Below are 20,802 nucleotides of genomic sequence, written 5' to 3'. Positions count from 1 at the left end.
CAACTCCCCAACTTCATTTCTTTGCTGCGCCAACTGAAGAGTGGAAATGATATGATAGAGGAGAGTATGAAATGATGGCTGGCACTAAACACGGCCTTTGTAATTAATTAGACTTTCATAAAGAGCACAAAATTCTATAAATTATATTTTTTTCCATTCGTCGAGGCATAAATGTCAGTGCTTGCTGCTTGCCCCACGTTGTTGCCACGCGCGACTGCGCATCACGTGCAACTGCAACTGCAACTGCATTTTGTTCGGCGACTTCCCATCATCGTCATCGTCATCATCATCATCGTCATTAATAATTGTTTTAGATACAACGAACAACTTTTGCTTTTTTTTTGTGTTATAAATTGTTTATTATTATTTTTGCACATAATTTAAATAGTTTTCTTTTGTTTTCCGTTTTTTGGTTTTTTCGTTTATTGCATTTTTGATTTCGTTTTGATTTGAGGAGTTTTTTTGGGGCGTGTCCAAAGTGTACAATTAGCATGTAATTTTTACAATAATTTGCAGTTAGGAACAAGTTGAACAACATAATAAAGTAAAATAAAAATACAAATAAAATAAAAAACACAAGCAAATTGTTTGCACTAAAGCTAAGCCTAATTAAATTAACTAATACTGTTACACGGCTAGGGCTATGAACTACATTAAGTACATATATTTATAAAGTTTATACTCGTTTATGCGTGGCGCTTTACGTGATCAGGAAATTAGCAGGGAAATTGCATTGCATTTGTTTGGAAATTTAATTTGAAATAAATACATTCAATTAAATTATAAAACTTTATTTAAAAAAAACGATTCACAGACATTTATTTATTAGAAATTACAATTTTTTATATTTTCAATATTATAAATTATCTATTTTCTAGTTTGGGAATGCCAATTTAGCTAATACTTAATTTAGTGAACAGATGCGCATTCTTTTTATAATATTTATTTTAATCATTTCAAATTGTTTGCAGTTTTGTAATGTCAACTAATCTCATATCACTTCTATAGCGATCACACGCATAAACGAACTACTAATTTATGTGTTGGCAACATGTTGCTGCAACATGTTTAGCTACACAGCTTTGTGGTTGATTTGATTTCGGATTTATTTAGGGGGATTCTTTTTGTGGTATTTGTGGGGAATGAGGCGAGGGTTATTTACAAACACATTGCACATAGATTTCGAGTGGCGTCGCTTATGCTACTAGGAGCACTTAGGGACTCTCGGCGCGCGTCGATGGCGCCGGCGATGTGGCAGACTGCGGATGCTGTGGCACCTGATACGGACTGAAGCGTTGCGGATAGTGCGCAAGTTGCGACTTGATCCGCAAATCCGGCGACGCCGAACCGCACGACGATGTGGGCGTGGCTGGCGCGGGCGGCGCTGATGCAGCTCCTCCTGGAGCAACTCCTCCCCCGCCGCCGCCGCCTCCTCCTGCTATTGTGGGTGGTGGCGTCCGACTTGCGCCAGCTGCGGCAGCGGCGGCGGCTGCAAAGGCCGCTTGCTGATTGGCGCTGGCAAGGAAACCGGCGGTCAACTGTGGCCACTGTTGCTGCCACATGCCCAGCTGAAAGGCGCCGAGCGCTGAGGGCGGCGGCGGGGCTGGCGGTGCGGCACGTTGATACAGATGGGGCAGCAACATTTCCGTGTACGGCGAGCGGCCAAACATTTGCAAATGCTGACGCGCCTTCTCCAGCAGCGCCAGCGAGGCGGCGTCGGCTTCCTGTGGCGTTAGTTGTGACATTAGCGGATCCGGAAAGAAACGCAATGGGGCAGCGCGCATGTGTTGATCGAAAAAGAATGAATCCATGGGATCCCTAAGAACAAACGAGAGAGAGAGAGAGAGAGAGAGAGGAGAATGAATGAGTAAAGGAGAGCAGAGAGAGAAGGCAATAACTTGTTGCTGCAGCACGGAGGCACCGCAAAAGAGCAATAACATAATTACGTTGAAAGTAACTGCCAATTGCCGACACTAAACAACGTCAGCAACAACAGCAACAACAACATTCACTCATTATTTTCGTGTTTTCATTTCATGTACGAATCGGCTTCAAAGTTAAAAGCGCCGATCTGTAATTTACGCCACTTAAGACGCCGCCGTGCCGGCTAAAAAACATTGAATGTTGCCTCTTGTTGTTGCTGTTGTTGCTGTTGCCATGTTGCTGCTGCTGCTGGCCGTCGACTGTCTGTCTGTCTGTTTGGCTGGCTGTGTTGCTGTCTTAATAGTACACGTACCCATCGCCTTGCAACACTTCTGCTGCATTCTCTTCAGCCCTCTTCTCAAGAGAGAGAAAAACGAGAAGCAGACACTACGCTGACCTCTTCAAAAAATGGCTCAAAAAATTGCAAACTTAGACTGGTATCCTGTGAGTGCAACCCGCATGTGCAACATGTTGCCAACTGCTAGTTGCAAGGCGTATCTATTTGACAATCGCACATAAATTAAGTCATTGCTGAGCAGAGCAATTAATAAGTATAGAAGAAGGGTCAAGGGCAAACACACAAGCATATTAAAATGTAAGATACAAACAAAAAATAGTAATAAGCAACATAAAATAAAATAACCAACATTTAAAATGATATAAATATTAATAATTTAAAATATGAATTCAACTGTTTTTTATCTTAAATGGAGACACAAATGAAACTGTAATTTAAATTAATAAAATATATTGAATCTTTTATAAACTATTTGGGAAGAAAGTTAATTTTATTTAAAATCCTTATAATATTAATTAATTTAATGAAAAAATAATTACAAAAATAAAAAAGTAAGAAATCAGAGCAAAACAGTGCTGTATTAATTTTAAAATCTACCGAATTAGTATATCACAAAGTACTAAAAATATACCAAATGTTGTATTCCGCATATTGATATACTACTACTTTCAAAATACACCAGATTGATAGTCAAAGCCACTAAGATCCTTAGTAAGGAATCGTTTTTCCCATACAAAAGATATTCTGTTCTACTAATTTTATCTGATCGCAACCAAAATTTCAATTATTTTCAATTTATACTTTACTGAGTTTTCAAAGTTGTTCGCTCTGCTAGCTGATCGACATGTTCTCAATTTTCCCCACAAATTCCTATAAATATTTCCAGCGAATTTGTCTGCTGCTCCACTTTAAAGTGCCACTAATTGAAAGGCATTCAGTTTTGCTACAGTTTGCTGCATTTTATATTTATGACATTTGGTGCGGACTTTCACACATTTTCGCTAATCAGCAGCAGCAATTCGATGAGCAGCTACTGTAAGGTTAAGCAAAACTAAAAAAAGAAGCCGCATTAAGCCAAACGAGAGGTTCAACTCGTAAATGAGGTCATAAATCAGCAAACAAGTCTCATAAAATTGCTGGGTCAACTACTACAACAACAACAACTACTTCTGCTGCTGCTGCTGTTTTTTTTATTAGTGAGTTGGGAGCACTCAAGCTCAGTTGTGTTGTCTTTTATACTTGGTACTCACCTATCAAAGTCAGTCAGACGCGACGAATCGCGAAATCCTTTTGCAAACGGATTCGAATCGATTTTCAATTTTGTAATCAATTGATTCTGATAGGCCGTCACGGCTGTGAATACCGTCTCCGGGAATACGAACGTTTTATGATCCATATCCTGCAGCTCCTTGGGATTGCCGGGTATGCTTTGGCCATGGCTTAAACGCACCAAATGAATGCGTGGCTGATATCGATGCATAGAATTCAGCACGACCTGTAAGAAACAAATAAAAACAACAAATATTTATAAGACTCTTTTTGTTGTTGTTGTTGTTGCTGTGTTTTTTGCTTATAAAAAATGTACAACAATAAAAAGTAGTCGGCGTTTGTTTTGACGGTTTTTCCGAGGGCAACAGCATCCTTTATGGCTGCGATAAAAACGGTAGCTGGCTCGTAAACAGAGCGTCGCCACTTTCCATGGCCAGTGGCAACCAACGAAGAGATGCCACATAAAGAGGGTAGGGTATATACAGAGGCAGAGGGAGACAGACTGAGACTGAGACTGAGACTGAGACGGAGAACTGTGCTGGGCAGATTACCTTGTGTTTGTTGGCCGCATCGCGCGTTTTGCATCTGCCACCAAATTGCCAACAATTTTCATTCATTTTTTGGAATTTGCATATGCCGGTTGTATGACAGGTTATTTCACTCTCTTACTCTTTCATTCTCCCTCTCTTTCTCTCTTTTTCGCACACTTTGTGTGCATAGTTGGCAACCCTGCCCTGCCTGGTTGCCGTCAACATGCAAACAATGCCAGCCCAGTTGCCGGTTTTTATGTCTTTTGCCTTTTGCCTAAATTATTCATAAATGTGTTTTTTTCTCTCTCTTTTGCCGTCCAGCATCATCCTTAAGAAACAGCTCAGCTCGATAATAACCGCGAATCTCGCGTGAATTTTCTCAGTTTTCTGAGGTGGCTAAACACACTAAGTTGTGACTCATATGTGAAGCGCAGAAGAATGCTCAGTGCTTGGGTTAGTTTATTAAACTTTTGATATAATTAATCAATATGAATTGCTTCATTTATTTAAGTTCCACATTTTGAGCTTTTAAAGAAATATGAAGCTTAATTAAATAACACAAATATCCCACAGCTAAAAAAGTTAAGCTAAAAAATAAATTTCTATTAATGTATATCACGAAATACAGCAAATATAGAATTTGTTATTAATATTATGAATATTTTAATATAATCTAGTTTATTTACTTGTCATCATGAAATACAGAAAATATTGAATTTAATGTCCCCAATACTATTTAATATTCCAATAATCATATTTTAATATAAAATTTGATGACAAAAACTCTAAAGTTAATCAATAGATGTATTAGATTTATCTTGGAAACACTGAACTCGGAAAATATTGAACTCTATTCTTCTATTCTTTAAATAATTTACATAATTAGCATGTATGAATAACTACAATATTGTGCATAAATATTTTTCAAATTCTTTATATGTATGTATATGTATTTATATACGTCTAAAGTTTGAAATTTCATTTATATTAGATCGCACTATTACGTATACAAAGCTTTCAATCTAATTTGCTTTGAAAGCTTTATTGTTAGTTGACTACTATGTTTATTGGAATAATTACTACATTTTATACAGTCTGTCTTCTTCGATATGAGATATTCATATCGTATTTACTAGATGAATGTAATACAATTTTAAAGCATTTTAATGCCAATACTAATTACACAACTTTTCGGGTTGATAATTGAATTCTTTTGATTATTAATTCATTCTAGCTATAAATTTATCAAAATTCTTTTCTTGCTATCAAGAATTAAATTTATTTTTTACTAGCTTTTTTTCGATTTCAAGCTAAAGTTGTGTTCAGATATATTGCCTATCGATTTAGTTTTGAGGCAGGCTCAAACTCGTGTCAATGTCCTGCACTGCTGTCAGCCTTTGTGACCCATTTGACAAAGAGAGAGAGCGAGAGTGTGAGAGAGAGAGAGAGAAGGAAGGTGGGAATGTGTGTGTGGGAGAGAATCGAACTCACCTGTCCGCTCTTATCCATTTCGTTGTTTGTCAACTTCACCTTCTCAAAGGAGACGACTTGTTTGCGCAACGCCTCTGGGCTTATGGGACTATCGGGATGTGCATAAATGCGAGCGGGCGGCGGTGGATCCGCTTTGCCCGCCACCAGCCATGAGCTGCGATGATACGCATAGCGATAGCGTCTCGAATCCAACGGCACAATGTCCAGCAGAACGGCATAACGATCCGGTGGTTGTATCTGGCGCAATGGGCCCGAGAAACTAACACGCACCGTGGGGAACATGCGCCTGAAAGTAGACCAAGAGGAAATGTTGGCGTTACATTAACATGGAATCTATAAAACAACATAAACGCATAGAGAGGAAAAAAGAAAATTCCCTCCCCAAAAAACAAAATACAAATCGTGCGCTAGCTTTTATATTTTTTTATTGTTGGGCTTAGAGCTGTGAGAGTGTGTGTATGTGTATGTAAATAAGACGCATATTTAATTTTATGACTTTTAGCACGTTTTTGACACATTTCCGCAACGAAGGCGACTTCGACTTCGCTTCGACTCTGCCTGCCTGACCCCACCTGAAACCGCAACAACAACAACAAAATAACTTGCTTTTTAGTTGCCAGTTGTTGCTGTGTTGTGGCCAGCAAAGTGTAAATGACGCTAATGACCCAGCCCAGTTTGTGTCATTTGTCTTCTGGTTTCATTTTTATATCCGTATATAAAGCACACACCAACACACACCGAAACACTCACACATTTTGTTGTGTTATTGCGTTTAGTTGAGTTGTAAATGAATGTTGCAACATTTGTCATAATCATCCACTAATTAACTGTACTGAGAGGCCAAATCAAGACAGGAATTATAATGGAGTTACATAAAAGGGAAAATGGAAAAGGATTTCAACAAATTGACGCTTAAATCCGTTGGGGATATGGACTAAAATAGAAAAAATATACATATTTATAAAATATTTATATGAAGTTCACAAGAAAATATAACATAATATAATATGTTAAATAATCATAGTTTATTTATATTTCTTTTCGTCGATATATTTATCTGTTAGAGTAATAAATTAATAGAGAAATACATATTCACTTGAATAAATTTCCATATTTCGGGCATGATTCACTTATTAAATGTTTCGTACATAATTTGCAGCATTTGATACATAGAAAAATTAATCGAATATTTAAGCGCAGGATTGTGTAACAGTATTAAATTGACATTAAATATTAACTCTGTTAGAGAAAAGTATTCTTTAATAGTCATAGGGAAATACATATATGATTTTCACATAATTAACATATTTTTCACATTATTGCAATAAAGAAATAATGATTGTAATATACAAATAATAAAAACTGTTGCCCATTTTCAAAAAAAAAAAAACATAACATTTAAATATTATTCGTAGAATATACCAAATTAATGTATCAAGAAAATACAAAAATATTTTGAAGGAAAACTTTGGTATATCGATATACTATTAAGATTAAAATATGCCATAGATTACGAAATATACCATATACTATCTATTTACCATAAAATATTTAAAATATACCATATATCTCTATATACCATTACTTTTAAAATATACCACATAGCTAAAAATATACCAGATTGTCAACTAAAGCAACTTAAACCAAGTCCAAAGCAACTTAGCAGGTGACTTTAAAAAGTTACATATATAAAGTTCACAAGGAAATATAATATAATATAATATGTTAAATAATCATATTTTTATTAAAATTTCTTTATGTCGATATATTCATTAGATACAGTAATAAATCAATAGAGAAATACATATTCACTTGAATAAATTTCCATATTTCGGGCATGATTCACTTATTAAATGTTCCGTACATAATTTGCAGCATTTTCTCTGCATAAATCGTGATTGTCAAGCCATAAATCACAGCCCAAGATTGCAATAATTGTAATAATAATGGATAATTGATAATAATTTGCACTTATAGTGAGTGCTTGGTGGCGGCAACAAATGTCATGTCTAGCACAGAGATATGCAAGAGACAAGAGCGTTGTACTAAGTAAATACGAAACATGATTTCAGTTTGTGCCTCATCCGTTACTTGAGGCACTCAATTGGAGCTGCGCCCACAAGCAGAACGAGTACTCGATGTGAATGAATGTGGGCGTGTTTAGTGCACTTGGTCGCCATGGAAGTACACATAATAGGGTTGCCAACGCACTCGTATATTTGCCAAAGTAATAACTGTCAACGAAGCGCGTCGCATTCTGTGTGTTGTTGTTCTGTGTGTTGCATGCCACAATTAGCACCATTGTTGCCGACATTTATCGTTGTACTCTTATCGCACAGCTGCCATCTCAGAGTTGCACTGGCGCATGACGTTGGCAACTCTGGCAACACAAAGAAATAATCTATAGAATACATTCTTTGAGCGCAGCGTCCAGCTAAGAAAAAAATGTTTCTAACACTTTTGATAGCTTGCTAATGTGTCCATAAATGTGTGAAAACGCTTCCCCAGTTAACTGCCACGCCCATTGCTCTTTCTCTCTCGCCCCATTTGGCAGTTTTTCGCGCTGCCAGCGGAAATGTCGTAAATCATATTCCAAACATTTACATACATTTTTATGAGGCAAACTCAGCACAACGTGCTGCCCTCGGGCCATGCCCACAATAACGCCCTCCCGAACGCCACTCAGCAGGGGGGCGGTTGTGGGAGGCGTGGCACAATTTTGTTACCATTTTTGGTATATTTTCGTCGTTTGCTTTTTTGGTTATTTTTGCTATGCGTCTAAGTGTGGATTTTATGTATTTGTTTATGGGAAAATTAGGGAAATGGCTTTCACTCATTTCGACTGCGGTGCGGCGAGCTCGAAAAGGTGCCAAAGGTTACAATTATGAAGTTTACACACCATTTGCCAAACCGAGGGTTGAGCTCTGCACTTCGCTCGGACTTTCAATTAACTTTGTTGCCACGCCCAATTAGAGTTGCGGCTAGTTTTACTTTTAGTTTGCCTCTCGCCTCGGGGGCCATATGAGTTGCCTTAACTTATCCGCCACTTCCGCCTTGATTGCAACCCAAACTAGTTTTGTAGTTCTCTTCGCATTTCATTATCAACACCTTAGTTCCAGCAAATTAAGCCTGCCAGCTTGGTGAGTTAATAAATGCAACTAAATGCTAATTCTAGTTCCCTTTTTTTTTCTTCTCTTCTGTTTTTTTGGGGTAGACTTTAACTTTAAGCAACCCTCTTTTGATTGCTGCTCTAGCAGAACTAAAACTCAGCGATCTTATCGTTGCTTGTAAAAATATATGAAGCGCAGCTCATTCTCATTTCATTCTGCCGCCGGCTCCAATTCGAAATTTTACTGCGACAACAACACAAAGTCTTCAGCTGCTTGTCGCACTCTTTCAGCTCACTCTAGTCTTTATTATTTAATTAATTCATAATTTGATGGTGCACAACAAGAAAATATAGGGGCCAAACTATAATATTCCTTAACAACATTTTTAAAATATTAAAAATATAAGAAATGAAATGAAAGTTCTTATATTAATTATTTAGAATTTGTATATACTTTCATATTTGTTTATACATATATTTTTGACTTGGTGATAAAGAAAATAAATAATTCAATAACTTAAGTAAATGTTGTACACATTTTTGTTATACCGTAAAAGGTAAAAACATGACTACTTTTCATATACAAATTATAAAAATATTTTTTCCAAAGCTCTAAGAATAGTATGTAACATTTGTCTTTAATCTTTAATAATTTCTCCTTGTATTTTTTTACAATATAAAAAATGGAACTAAATTTATATTTTAAACTTGCCATGTAAAATTTCGAATCTTTATTATTTGGTATTTCAATTTACTAATATTTTTTATGGCATTTTTATATTCTTTACTATTATCAAATACATTTCTTACTTGAGGGTGAATCAAAAGATTGGTTAAATGAATATATTCATTTATATTTATATATTTTTAAAACAATAAAAGTAAGTATGAATTATACGAAACTTAGTTTATATTAGAAAAATATATTTTCAAAAGGTCTAAGAAAATTCTCTAACATAAAATTCATGAATTTCTCTTAATATTAAGTGTACATTTTATATTTGTATATTTCCTATAAATATTCTAAGCATTTTCTCTAACAAACAAACTCATTAATTTTGCTGTGTGTATGTGCTGGGGCTGCGCCTAAGGTTGTGGACTACTTTTAATGGTCGCTGATCCTGCACCTTTCTGTAGGGGATTAACTTGTTTCATTGTTGCCTTTCGAATGATAAATGTGCTGGCCACACAATTCAGCTGCCCCACCGCAGCACACACACAAACACACTGAATGAAATATTAATGAAGTTGTCCAAGAATTGGTGGAAATTAATAAATTTTCTGTTGGCTTCAGCTGATGTTGTTGTTGTTGTTCCCTGTTGCTGTCCGTGTCTTGGAAGCATGAAAATTGCAATTGTTACGCGCCTTTTTGAGTGTTGAGAGTGAGCTACTGTCTTTTTGAGAAGTTGCAAGCTAACCCTAAGAGACAATTGGCTAAAATGCGTGAAGAGTTTGTTGTCGCTAAAATATTGACAAAACATGAGAAAGATTTTGACTGACTGCCCGCTAGGATATCGATGCTATTGACTTTCCATCTTCCACTCTTCTATCCCCCCTTCCACTCTTTGCGGGTAGCGGGTATCGGGTAAGATGTCAATTGCCGCCTGCTGATGTTGGCAGGACAATTAGAGCCGCCTGTGACTTCATTCCACACACATTGCAACCGCCAACGAAAACCGCTGACAGCGTGACAAAATCACAAAATCACAAAAACCACGTGATATTTTATCTCAATGACCGCAACAACAGCATCGACAACAACCGAACAACAATCTCGCAACTGGCAACAGGTAACGGCCACATTTCGATCCTTTTGCCTTTGTTTTTTTGTGTGTGTTTTGCTTTGTTTTCTTTTTGACCATAAATCATAAATTTGGTGTTCTCTGTATTTCAATGTTTTCATTTCTCTCTATCTCTTTCTGCTGTTGATGTGAGCTACGCATGCGCATTTGCATGTTTTGGCAACATTCGCCACGGATTCACGCCACTTGCAACAAAAATGTTGCCAAATTGTTGTGAATTACGGGGCAAAAGGCGTTAACAATTCCTTTTAATAGTCTGCTAGAGGAGGGAATTGCTTTTGCTAATGGAGCTAAAACTTTCTGTTGACAATGAATTTGCGCCTGAAATAATTCTGTTTTTTTGGTATTATATTTTATGTTGGAAATGCCTGTTACGCATTTTTGCCAAGCATCTATTTATCTTTATAAATTTGTAATATATTCATTAAATGTTTCTTTCTTTCATAAAATAATCTTTCATAATGACTCAATCAGAATCTGAAATAAAATTGACTTTTATTCATTAATCGCTTGCGCTATGAAGTCAATACATTGATTTCAATAAATTGCTAGTATTCTTTTTAATGTAGTTACAGAAGAGTAGTAATAATTTCTACCTTTCTTGAGTTCTAATTATATTACTTATTTGAACTCTTAAATTTGAAATGCATTAATTGTTATATTTTTCATAACATAATATCATAATCGAGTCGTGATGTTTGGTTGTAATGAGAAACAAAATATTAAAGTTATTTAAGAAATTCTTTTATTTGGGATAAAACGCCTACTTAGTATCTTTGGCTGACAATCTGGTATATGTTGTACTCTATGGTATATTTTGAATGAATTAGTATAATACCAATATACCATTTATAGCCGTTGGTATTTTTTTTAGTATTGTTGTGGTAGATTAATTTGGTATATTTTAAAGTAAATACTGTAGTGATTATCTCACAGTAATGCACTTTCGAATGTTTCTTTCTTCCTGTTAAATAATATTATTTATTCAAGGTTTTAAAATGTTTTCTCTCTAGTAATATTCTCTATTTCATTAACAAACTATGTTATATTAGCAAAATATAGTCACAAACTAAAATACAAAGATACTCTTTGACTTTTGAACTTAATCAACCGTCATGTAAGCTAACAACGTCGTATATAAAGTACAAAACTATGTGCATTTGAGCAATTTAAAAAGGTATCAGTCAACGAACAGAACCTGCAATTGACATCGACTACGATTAGCCGCCAAGAGTCCGTCGTCCGTCCTCCGTCCGACGGCCAAACGATGTGCTGACATAGGTAGATGTGTATCAGGTATCAGGCACAAAAAGGGTTACAAGTTTGCTTTGCATTTGTGCTCGCATTTGCCGACCCGCACAAATGTAAATAAATATAGTAAGACTGGGGGCATCGACATCGACCAGCAAACGCTGTTCTCTGAGCTAATTACAGGGCACAACAAAAACAGAAGCCAGGCGCACATTCGAATAACAAAATAACAGAGAGCAAATGAAACAGAACAGCACAAAAACAGAACAGAACTAAAGCTAAAGCTAAACTCAAAGGACATGCAAATGTGTTGTTAGCGCGACAATCGGCAGCTATTACATTGCAATTTATACTCTCTGTGGCACAGTCAGGATGTCAGGGCGACAGGACGTCAAAGAAAACCCAGCGAAAGGAGTAAATTTGTTAATGTGTCGCAAATGCGCGTTGAGCTGAGCCCCGGGGCCGGGGATTATGGAGCAAGGTAGCTCAAATAAAGGGTTAACAGCACACACACACACATCTGAAAGCCAAACAAACAAACAAAAGTTGCCAAGCACAAAAAAACAGAATAAGAACGAGTATTCAGAGTTCCTAACTACCAGCTAGCCTGGCAGTCAAACTCGACTAATGCGCATTTCGCATGTCATCAACATAAGAACTTTGAGACACAACAGCAGCAGGAAAACAATAACAACTATGCTGAAATTTATGTTTCATGCATGTTTCGCTCATTTGTACCCTGTAAATCAAAGATGAGTTACAAAAAAGGTATGCTGCCAGTAAATGAAAGCAAACTAAAGTCCCATTACAATCTATTAACATGTAGTATAGAAGTATGGAGGTGAACAACTGAATCTAAAATATACGATCTACTCATTTTGAATTCAAAACAAACCTAATAGAGTCTTCTTCATATAAAAAAGTCTATAAGTCTAACTTAAAATAAAAAAAATATTGTTAAATTTGGTTGTGATTCAATCTAAAGTTGAAAATTCGCAAAATATTTTAGCATATAAATTATTTGAAATACTTTTTATTAAACAAAAGTTAATTATTTCAATATTTTGTATAGTTCAGTATAAAAAAAGACTTCACAAAATTTTATTAATTAAATTTTCAGTTTTCATAATATGGGATTTTTATAAATATGTTTTTCCCTTGAGAAAATTATTATTATTATATTTTTCCTCACATCATTTTTATTGGTGTTTAATTAGAAGAAGTCAAATTAGTCCGTACTTTAATATTGGCATACAAATTTACATCCTCTTAAGAGAGATTCATTTTTAAGTAAAATGAATTCGAATAAAATATTTATATATTTAAAATATAAAAGAATTATTTTAAGCAACTTTTAATTAAAAAAAATGATCACTTTCAAATGATATACATAGGAATAGAACATTTCATTACAGGGTATATTGTGGCTATCATTAGATTACTTTGTGTAATTTCTCACTTGTGTTTTGGTTGTATTCATTCGCATTTCGCATTTTACACAACATTCGCACGAAAATCGTCAAAGCAATAATTTTTGAAGTCGACTTTGTTGAGTTGCGAATGAAAAGTCGTTTAAGCACTCGCTGTGCGTGTGTGTGAGTGTTGTGTATGTGTGTGCGTGTGTGTGCTGGGTTAGCTTTTAAACAGCTGACAAGAAACAGCCGCCAGTTTGGCTGGCTTTCGGGTCGTCGTCGTCGGTCTGCTCTCTTTATTTTGTTTTGGGGGGTTTGCCGCTTGCTAATCGAAAATCGAAAATCGACGGCACATTATTTCGATGCCTTGTCAATCAATTGTTTTTTGTTTGTGGGGCCTCATTCAGACAGCAGCTGAAGCAGAAGGAGTAGGGCAGGAGTTTTGTGGCAGCCGGCAGTCGTAATGAGAAACTAACCGAAAACTTGCTGATATTTTGCAGTTAAGTTTTTTATTTTTGGGGCGGGCAAAACGTCGTGAATGTGAATGTGAATGGTGAATGTGAGTGAAAGGCGGAGTATTCAAGTTTTTTATTGATTGTTCATGTTTTGCACATGTGCTTCACAATGATAATTTAAGTATCTGATTAGTGGCGATTGATGGGGCGGCCAACATGGAATCGCCGGCTGCCACAAGCGGCATGCGGCATGTGGCATGCGCCCCCATGGCGTCTAATTGTTATTACAGGCAAATTGCCATTTGCAAAACTGTGTGAATTAAATGACTTGAATGCAAAAAAATGATGAGAAACGGCAGTTCAAATGCTTGGAATTTGAAGAGAAAAGTCGTAAAATTTCAGAGGAATGTTCAGAGTGAACCAATGGATTGAAAATTCTATTGGAAGAGGAAAATAATGTACTTTTTTTAGAGAAATTTTTCAAATTATAGAATGAAAATGAGTCGAGACAATGGATTAGGAATTCATTAAAATTCTAAGTGAAAAATAAAAAGCTCTTCAGAGGAAAGAAATTAAATTTCAGAGTGATATATATTATTTACTATTTCTTTTTTCTTAGAGGCGAGCCCGTTAAATATAATATTATTACTTATTTTATTTCGTGTTTAAACACATTTTATTAAAAAAAAGGCATATTTACGAATGTTGAAGTTTAAAGAGAAAGCAAAATCTATTTATCTAGACTTAGCAAAAGAAAATCTATGTATCTATGCATTTAGTTTATTTATGAATCTAGTGTGAAAGAATTAGTTATATTTTTGGTGAGAGTGATTCACAATGCAAAATTCAGTTTAAAAATTTAATATCCATTTTGAAAAAAGTTTGAATCTTAAAACAAAATAATACTACATGATTCCTACAGCGAAATTACCCTTAAAAGAAGATACTATTTCAACTATTTTTATATTTTTTTAATGTATCGGCTAGAACTTCATTTAAGGGTAAACATATCTATATTAGAGTGACTTTTACATTTGTTCTTCTGTTTTTTTAACCAAAACTTTAATAGACCCTATCTCCTTCTTTCTTCAAAGAAAGGCATGCCACAAAAGGTTTCTCTCTGTTTATATGCTCTATTTGTATATAAAATATTATCTATTCAAAACTTTATTAAAGAGTAAACATATCTATTAGAGTGACTATTAAAAATTTTCTTCATTTATAAAAGAAACCTTAATTAACCCTTTCTTCCCGTTTTCTCCCAAGAAAGAGCTTAACAAGCCCCAAAAGGTTTATCTCTGCCTAAATGCTCCATTTGTATAAATGTATCGCTGGCAGACAGTTTGAAATCTCGTCACACATCAAGGGATTGCCCTGACACCTGACATAAGCTACACCTGATACGCATCTCAAAGCAGAGAAGAGGAGTAAAGAAAAAAGTATAGTCTTAAGGTGAACTCACCTGCCCGTCTTGGTGATGATCATTTCGGTGCCCAGCTCATGGAACTTATCCCACAGCTCCTTTGTCTCCAGATGGCATTGCACGGGCATGAGATCATCGCAATTGCACGAACCCAGAATTTTGGGCGTGGGCAGCTGTAAGCAGATAGATTGAGACGAGAACAGAAAGAGACAGAGAGAGAAAGACGAAACTTAGTTGTGATGTGTGACAAGGAGAGAAGAGGCAAATAAACGCGAATTGGATTTGTGCTAACTTTGTTGTGGCGTTTCGTTACCTGCGCAGGCTCCTCAGGCGACAGGCGCTCGTCTTCAGCGTGCAGCTCGCTGGGGGGCGGAGAGGGCGTGCTGTTAGCTCCAGCTCCAGCTCCGACTCCAGCTCCGGCTGCACTTGGTGTGGCCGCAACACGCCCTCGATGGCTGCTCGATTTGCTGTTGTGATTGCTGTTGTTACTGTTGCTGTTGCTGTTGTTGTTGTTGTGTTGTTGATTGTGTTGTTGGCGTTGCTTGTTTGGCGTTGCATGTTGATGGGGATGTGTCTGTTGCTGTTGCCTCTGCTGTTGTTGTTGTTGTTGCTGCTGCTGTTGTGCAACACGCAATGCATGACGTGCATGGTGCTGAGCTGCTGCCGCTGCCGCCGCCGCTGCTGCTGCCGTCGCTGCTGCGGCTGCTGTTGCCGCTGCCGTTGGCGTTGGCGTTTCCGAGTCACTGCAGTCGACCACATCAACGTCAACATCATCGTCTGCATCCTGCGTTGAATAGCGCTCCACAGACAACGGACCTGCAAAGCAGGAGAAAGAGAACGAGAGAATTAAAGAGAGTCATCAAATGGCATGCAACAACGTGTTGCATGCTGACGATGACGCACAGATGCATTTCACAGATACATATACAGATACCGATACAGATACATTTGCAGATACATATATAGATACGCCAAATTCAATTATTTGCCCCCAAATGCAATTTCATATGTTAATTTGTGCGCGTTGTCATTCGACTTGTTGTTGTTGTTGCTGTTGAATTTTCATTGTTTTTCGTTGAATTGCAATTGACAAAAGGGGTGAAAAGAGGAGGGTGAGGAGAGGGAGTGACGTTGTGTTGAGCTGGCGGTGCCAACTGCAGCCAATTATGGCATCTAAATAGTTGTGCATGTAGCTGTAGATGTCTATCTTAATGTGTGTCTGTTGCCCTCTCTTTCTCACTCCCTCTGCACGTGTGTGTGTTTGTGTGTGCGTGACAGAGACAGCGACTGAGAGCCACGCCCCGTTCATTCGAATAGACTTTGATTATTTTATTGCTCGCGCATTTGCCGCAATTATCAAGTCATCAACGTTGCATTGTCATCAATATGCAATTTATGGACACATATTACACGCAAAAAACAACAACAACCAACACCTGCAACCGTGCAACATATGGTGGCAAGCGTAAAGCGGCAGCATTAGATAATTATGCTAGCTATTAAGTCACATAAATTAACAAACAAATATATATTGAACAATTTACTGGAGACGTTGATTGAATAAATCAAAGTAAATTCATTAAATTGAAAAATACTTTTTATATTATATATTGACTTCTGAGTTAAAAATTATATGAAATATAATTAGCAGTATAATAAAATAAAAAAATGTTCATTAATTAAAGCAATTTATAAAAATTATTTTAAGGGCTTTTTCTCTGAAACTTCTAAACTTTTTATTTTATGCAAAATCTTTTTAGAATATATGAGAATAAATGTTTATCTTTATAAATGTATCGACGGAAATGCCAAAGAAATAATATTTTTAAATGTGTTAATATTAAAAACAATTTATTAATGGTAAATTTGTTTGTCTCTTACACATATCAAATGGAATTTAAAATATGTAAGTAACTAAAACTAATTTCTTGATAATTTTACTATTTTTCGATCAGTCAACTTAGTTGTCTTAATTGTCAGTTTAGTCTATCCCACATCGGAATTTGAATTTCTAATTGACATCGAAATTTTAGAAATATTTCTAATTTAATATGAACTATATGAGAATTTCAAAAATATTTCTGATGATTATTTTCTACGTTGAATAAAAACTGATTTGTAGGGTAAATTCTAAAATATCAAAGGGCATCTGTAATGTATTTAATAATGCTAATTTATCCAAACCCTACGTCGAAGTTTTGTTGACTTTAACATAATCGCTGTGTTTGGAAATAATTTGTTTGAATACTTCATACTTCTTCATATTATATGGGCGATTATAACATAAGCTAGCAATAATAATAAAATGACCAATCCCATTTCATATTGAAATCAATCAAAGAACTTTTTATGACAGGCATAAAAGTGTTTGCAAATTAATTGCTGGTTGTAAAACTGTCAAAAGCACCTACACACTTGAACTATATTATTTATCTAAATTTCAATAATAAAGCAAAGTTGAACTCCTTCGTTAAGATGTGAATCGATGAATACGAATCAATGGGCTTAGCTTAAAGATGTTGAATGAGTTTTATAAAACGCAACGGCATTATATTCCATTGGCTGGAATTTCTGTATTAATTTGTAAATTGTCTAAGTTTATTGGCTTACTAAATTCTTTTTAATATTAATTAAAGATTTTCGCTACACAATACTTGACTTCTGCTTGGCTTAGACAATAAAACTTGGTTCAGTGAATTTTGATACCTATAAATTCCGGTACTCAAAATGCAAAGCAGGAAATAAAACTTCACACCTGTGCGATTAATGAACTGGAATTAGCTATAAATACGTCAAAAACTAGCTGATGAAGCAGCTCGCAAATTTGAATTCTAAGAAGTTAAGTAAGGGAAACCAAACTCGGGGCATAAAAACATTTTTTGCTTACATTTGCAGTTATTATTGGATAGATTTTCGTTTTACAAAACTGAGTGTGGAGATCTATAAAGTGAGGCAACTGATTGAATATTGAAAGAAAGGTTTGTTGACTTTTTAAGAGGAGATTATGACTATAAAGTTGAACGAAAGAGTTGATAAATTTATACGCGTAGACCGGTAAATTGTAGAAATAAAATATTATTATGGTGGATTATTGAATATTATTTATTTTCGGTAGGCAATAAATAAATTGATATATTAACATTAAACATTATCTTTCGGCTAAAATATTTCTTTTTACTGTTGGTATTAATATAAATTTATGTCATAAATTTCATAAAAATTTAGTTTTAGTATTAAATTTTTGAAGTATTTGGTACATAGATATAGATTTGTATAATATAATTAATTTAGTAATGAAAGAATGAAAAAATCCCTAATGTTTTACTACATTTTAATTTAAGCGAAAAGCGTTTGACAGGAAATGACAGAATTTTCTTTGGTCCATAAATCATATGTTTGCAAAATGATTTATATTCTGTCAACAGAATATTATGAAATAGTTTAAGTGGTTTTAGTTTTATTATGTACCATTTATCCTAAATATCTGTTTTAGATTATGAGCTTATTATTTGATTTTCAGAAATATTTTAGTTTTTAATCTTTATACTTTTCCTGTAAAGTATTCTTAACTTTTCATGTCGTGGGTGTTACTATGACTCTTCAAATATTTTCCTAATACAATTCTTTCAATGATCTGTTTTAGATTATAACATTACAATTTTATTTTATCTTATTTTTCAAAAATTTATTAGCTTTTAATCCTTTAAACCTTTCCTATAAAGTATTCAGAAATCTAATTTCGTGGGTTTTACTATAACTCCCCAAATATTTTTGCTATTTCAATTCTTTCGATGATCATAAGCCCATTGATTATTAAATCCAACTGCTCTCAATATGAAATAGAGCTATTTAAATGCCATCATAGTCTCGTTATATGTGTTTGTTCTAAATATATTACAAATAAGCGAACGTTGAAGAGAGAGGGCAGGGAACAAATACGAGTACGATTCTCAATTACTTTTGCTACTCACTCAAACTCCTTTCGGATGGCTCGCGGCTGCTTGAGGCGTTTCCGCCGCGCGCCATAATCGCGGCAATTGAGAAATCCGTGGCAAAGGAAATATTATGCTGATGATGGTGAAGCTGATGATGATGGGGATGAAGATGATGATGATTGATAATGTTGTTGCTGTTGTGGTTGCTGTGAATGTTGCTGTGACCGTTGGCAATATTTGTTGTTGCCGTTGCGGCTGTTACGGCGTTAGCGGCAGCTGCTGCTGTGGCGATTTGTTGCTGCAGCTTCGATTTGAAGCTTTGTGGCGGTGTCGGCGACGGCTGCTGTGGCTTTGTGTTTGCCGGTTGATTGCTTAAAAGCATTTTAAAGCTGCGTTTACTTCGTTTACAATATATGCTCCGCAATTTTCAAACTCAAATACAAAACAGAATTTCCTTTTTTTCTTTGTGTTAGTTTCTTTGTCGTTTCTTGATTACAAATTGTTTTATTAATAACACATTGTTTTGTTGTCGTTGCTATTGTTGTTACACTCCCGAATCTTTGCTGCAATTTACGACAAAAGTTTTATTTACGCGACCGCCGAAAATACGCGTATGTGTGTGTGTGTGTGTGCGAGAATGTGTGCGATATTTTTGCGTTTTGCGCTTTGCCGAGAAAACCGCTTTACAGTCGCACAGCTGACCATTGAATGAATTTGTGGCGGCTGCGATTTGCTTTTTGCCATGTAAACGCATTCGCAACAAGCGCCGAAGTGCGAGTGTGCCTTCTCCCTCTCCTTCTCTTGCTCCACCGTGTCGACCTATCACCCCCTCGGTAACCACCGCTCTACAAAAACAAAACCCCTCTGCCTGTGATGCGCACAGCTGACGATCTTACGGCACAAAGTTTTCAACACCACGTAACGCTAAAAATACGCTTACGTGACGGCGACGCCGACGCTGACGTTACGACAAACAACTTAACGGACTAACGAGTCTAAGGCACTTTTTTTTGTGTATGTGTGTGTGACGTTGCGTTATTGCTTTGCGTGTGTGTGTGTGTGCTTCTATTCTGTTGTGCCTATTTGTCCGGCTCTGCGCGGTTAGCGCAAAATACCTGACAGCACTGAGGTCCAAACTTTACGCAGCCCGAAAGCGCCAAAAGTTTTGCACCCAGCACTGTTCGCTGCTTCAGCTTCAGCTGCTGCCGCTTCTGCTGCTCTCACGTAAGCTTCACACGCAACGTAAAGCGGTTAACCGCAAGAGACAAACAGACAGCGCAGCCAACAACAACAACAGCAGCGATAACGATGAGCAATGAGCGTGCGAGCGAGCAGGCAATAGCCATATGCTGCTGCTGCAGCGAACAGAGCATTCCAATGCAGCGACAGCGAGACTGTGGCAGCGACGTCGACGTCAACGTCGACATAAGTCATGTTTCCAATTCGAATTGAAATTCCCATACACTCAACCAGCGCACAGCAGTTTCTGAGCACAATCGCCGGCAAATGCACTGGCACATGCGTGTAAGCGAGATGGCCGATATGCCAAAGCGAATTGAGTGAACGGCAGAATTGAGCGAGTGCGAGCTCGCGCTTAGTGTTGTCTCGCTCTGGCGAGCGCAAACAAGTTCATAAATTCGTCATTTTGTTTTTGGGCTGTTGACAGTTGGTCTGCTTAGCTGTTGTTCTTGTTGTTCGTGTTTTTCATGGAGTGAGACTGGTAGTGCGGAAGTGTTTGTGTGTACATGAAAGTATGTGTGTGTGCGTGTGTGTGCTTGTGCAGTTCTTTGGGAGGGGTGTGTTTTGTACTTTTCGTCGGCTATTTACAGATTTTTTTTTCAGCTGCTGCCATGGGCATGAGTGTTTTATTTTGTTTCGTTTCCATTTTGTTGCGCGCGTTTGAA

At 36.4% G+C, this 20,802-nt stretch overlaps 1 protein-coding gene across 4 annotated transcripts; it reads right to left on the bottom strand.

Annotated features, from left to right (window-relative positions):
* Nucleotides 1-403: 403 nt before the first annotated feature.
* LOC132798595 (T-box protein H15) lies at nt 404-20,022 on the bottom strand. 4 transcript variants are annotated; one of them, XM_060810516.1, is made up of 7 exons: nt 19,795-20,022; nt 18,935-19,461; nt 15,256-15,779; nt 15,003-15,136; nt 5,512-5,797; nt 3,472-3,716; nt 404-1,818 (listed from the first exon to the last, which is right to left on the bottom strand). In XM_060810516.1, exons 2-7 carry the CDS (start codon nt 19,278-19,280, stop codon nt 1,215-1,217), a joined length of 2,139 nt encoding a protein of 712 aa, XP_060666499.1. In that variant the 5' UTR covers nt 19,281-19,461; nt 19,795-20,022; the 3' UTR covers nt 404-1,214. The 4 variants fall into 4 exon arrangements, with proteins under 4 accessions (XP_060666499.1, XP_060666500.1, XP_060666498.1 ...); XM_060810517.1 differs by having other exon boundaries at nt 19,839-20,022; XM_060810515.1 differs by having other exon boundaries at nt 18,935-20,022.
* Between the last annotated feature and the right edge of the window lie 780 nt (nt 20,023-20,802).

The sequence above is a fragment of the Drosophila nasuta genome, chromosome 2L, assembly GCF_023558535.2.
Source record: "Drosophila nasuta strain 15112-1781.00 chromosome 2L, ASM2355853v1, whole genome shotgun sequence".
In the NCBI taxonomy this organism is placed as follows: Eukaryota; Metazoa; Arthropoda; class Insecta; order Diptera; family Drosophilidae; genus Drosophila; species Drosophila nasuta.
Note: the sequence above shows the minus strand (reverse complement) of the source record. Positions and strands in the feature narration are given on the sequence as shown.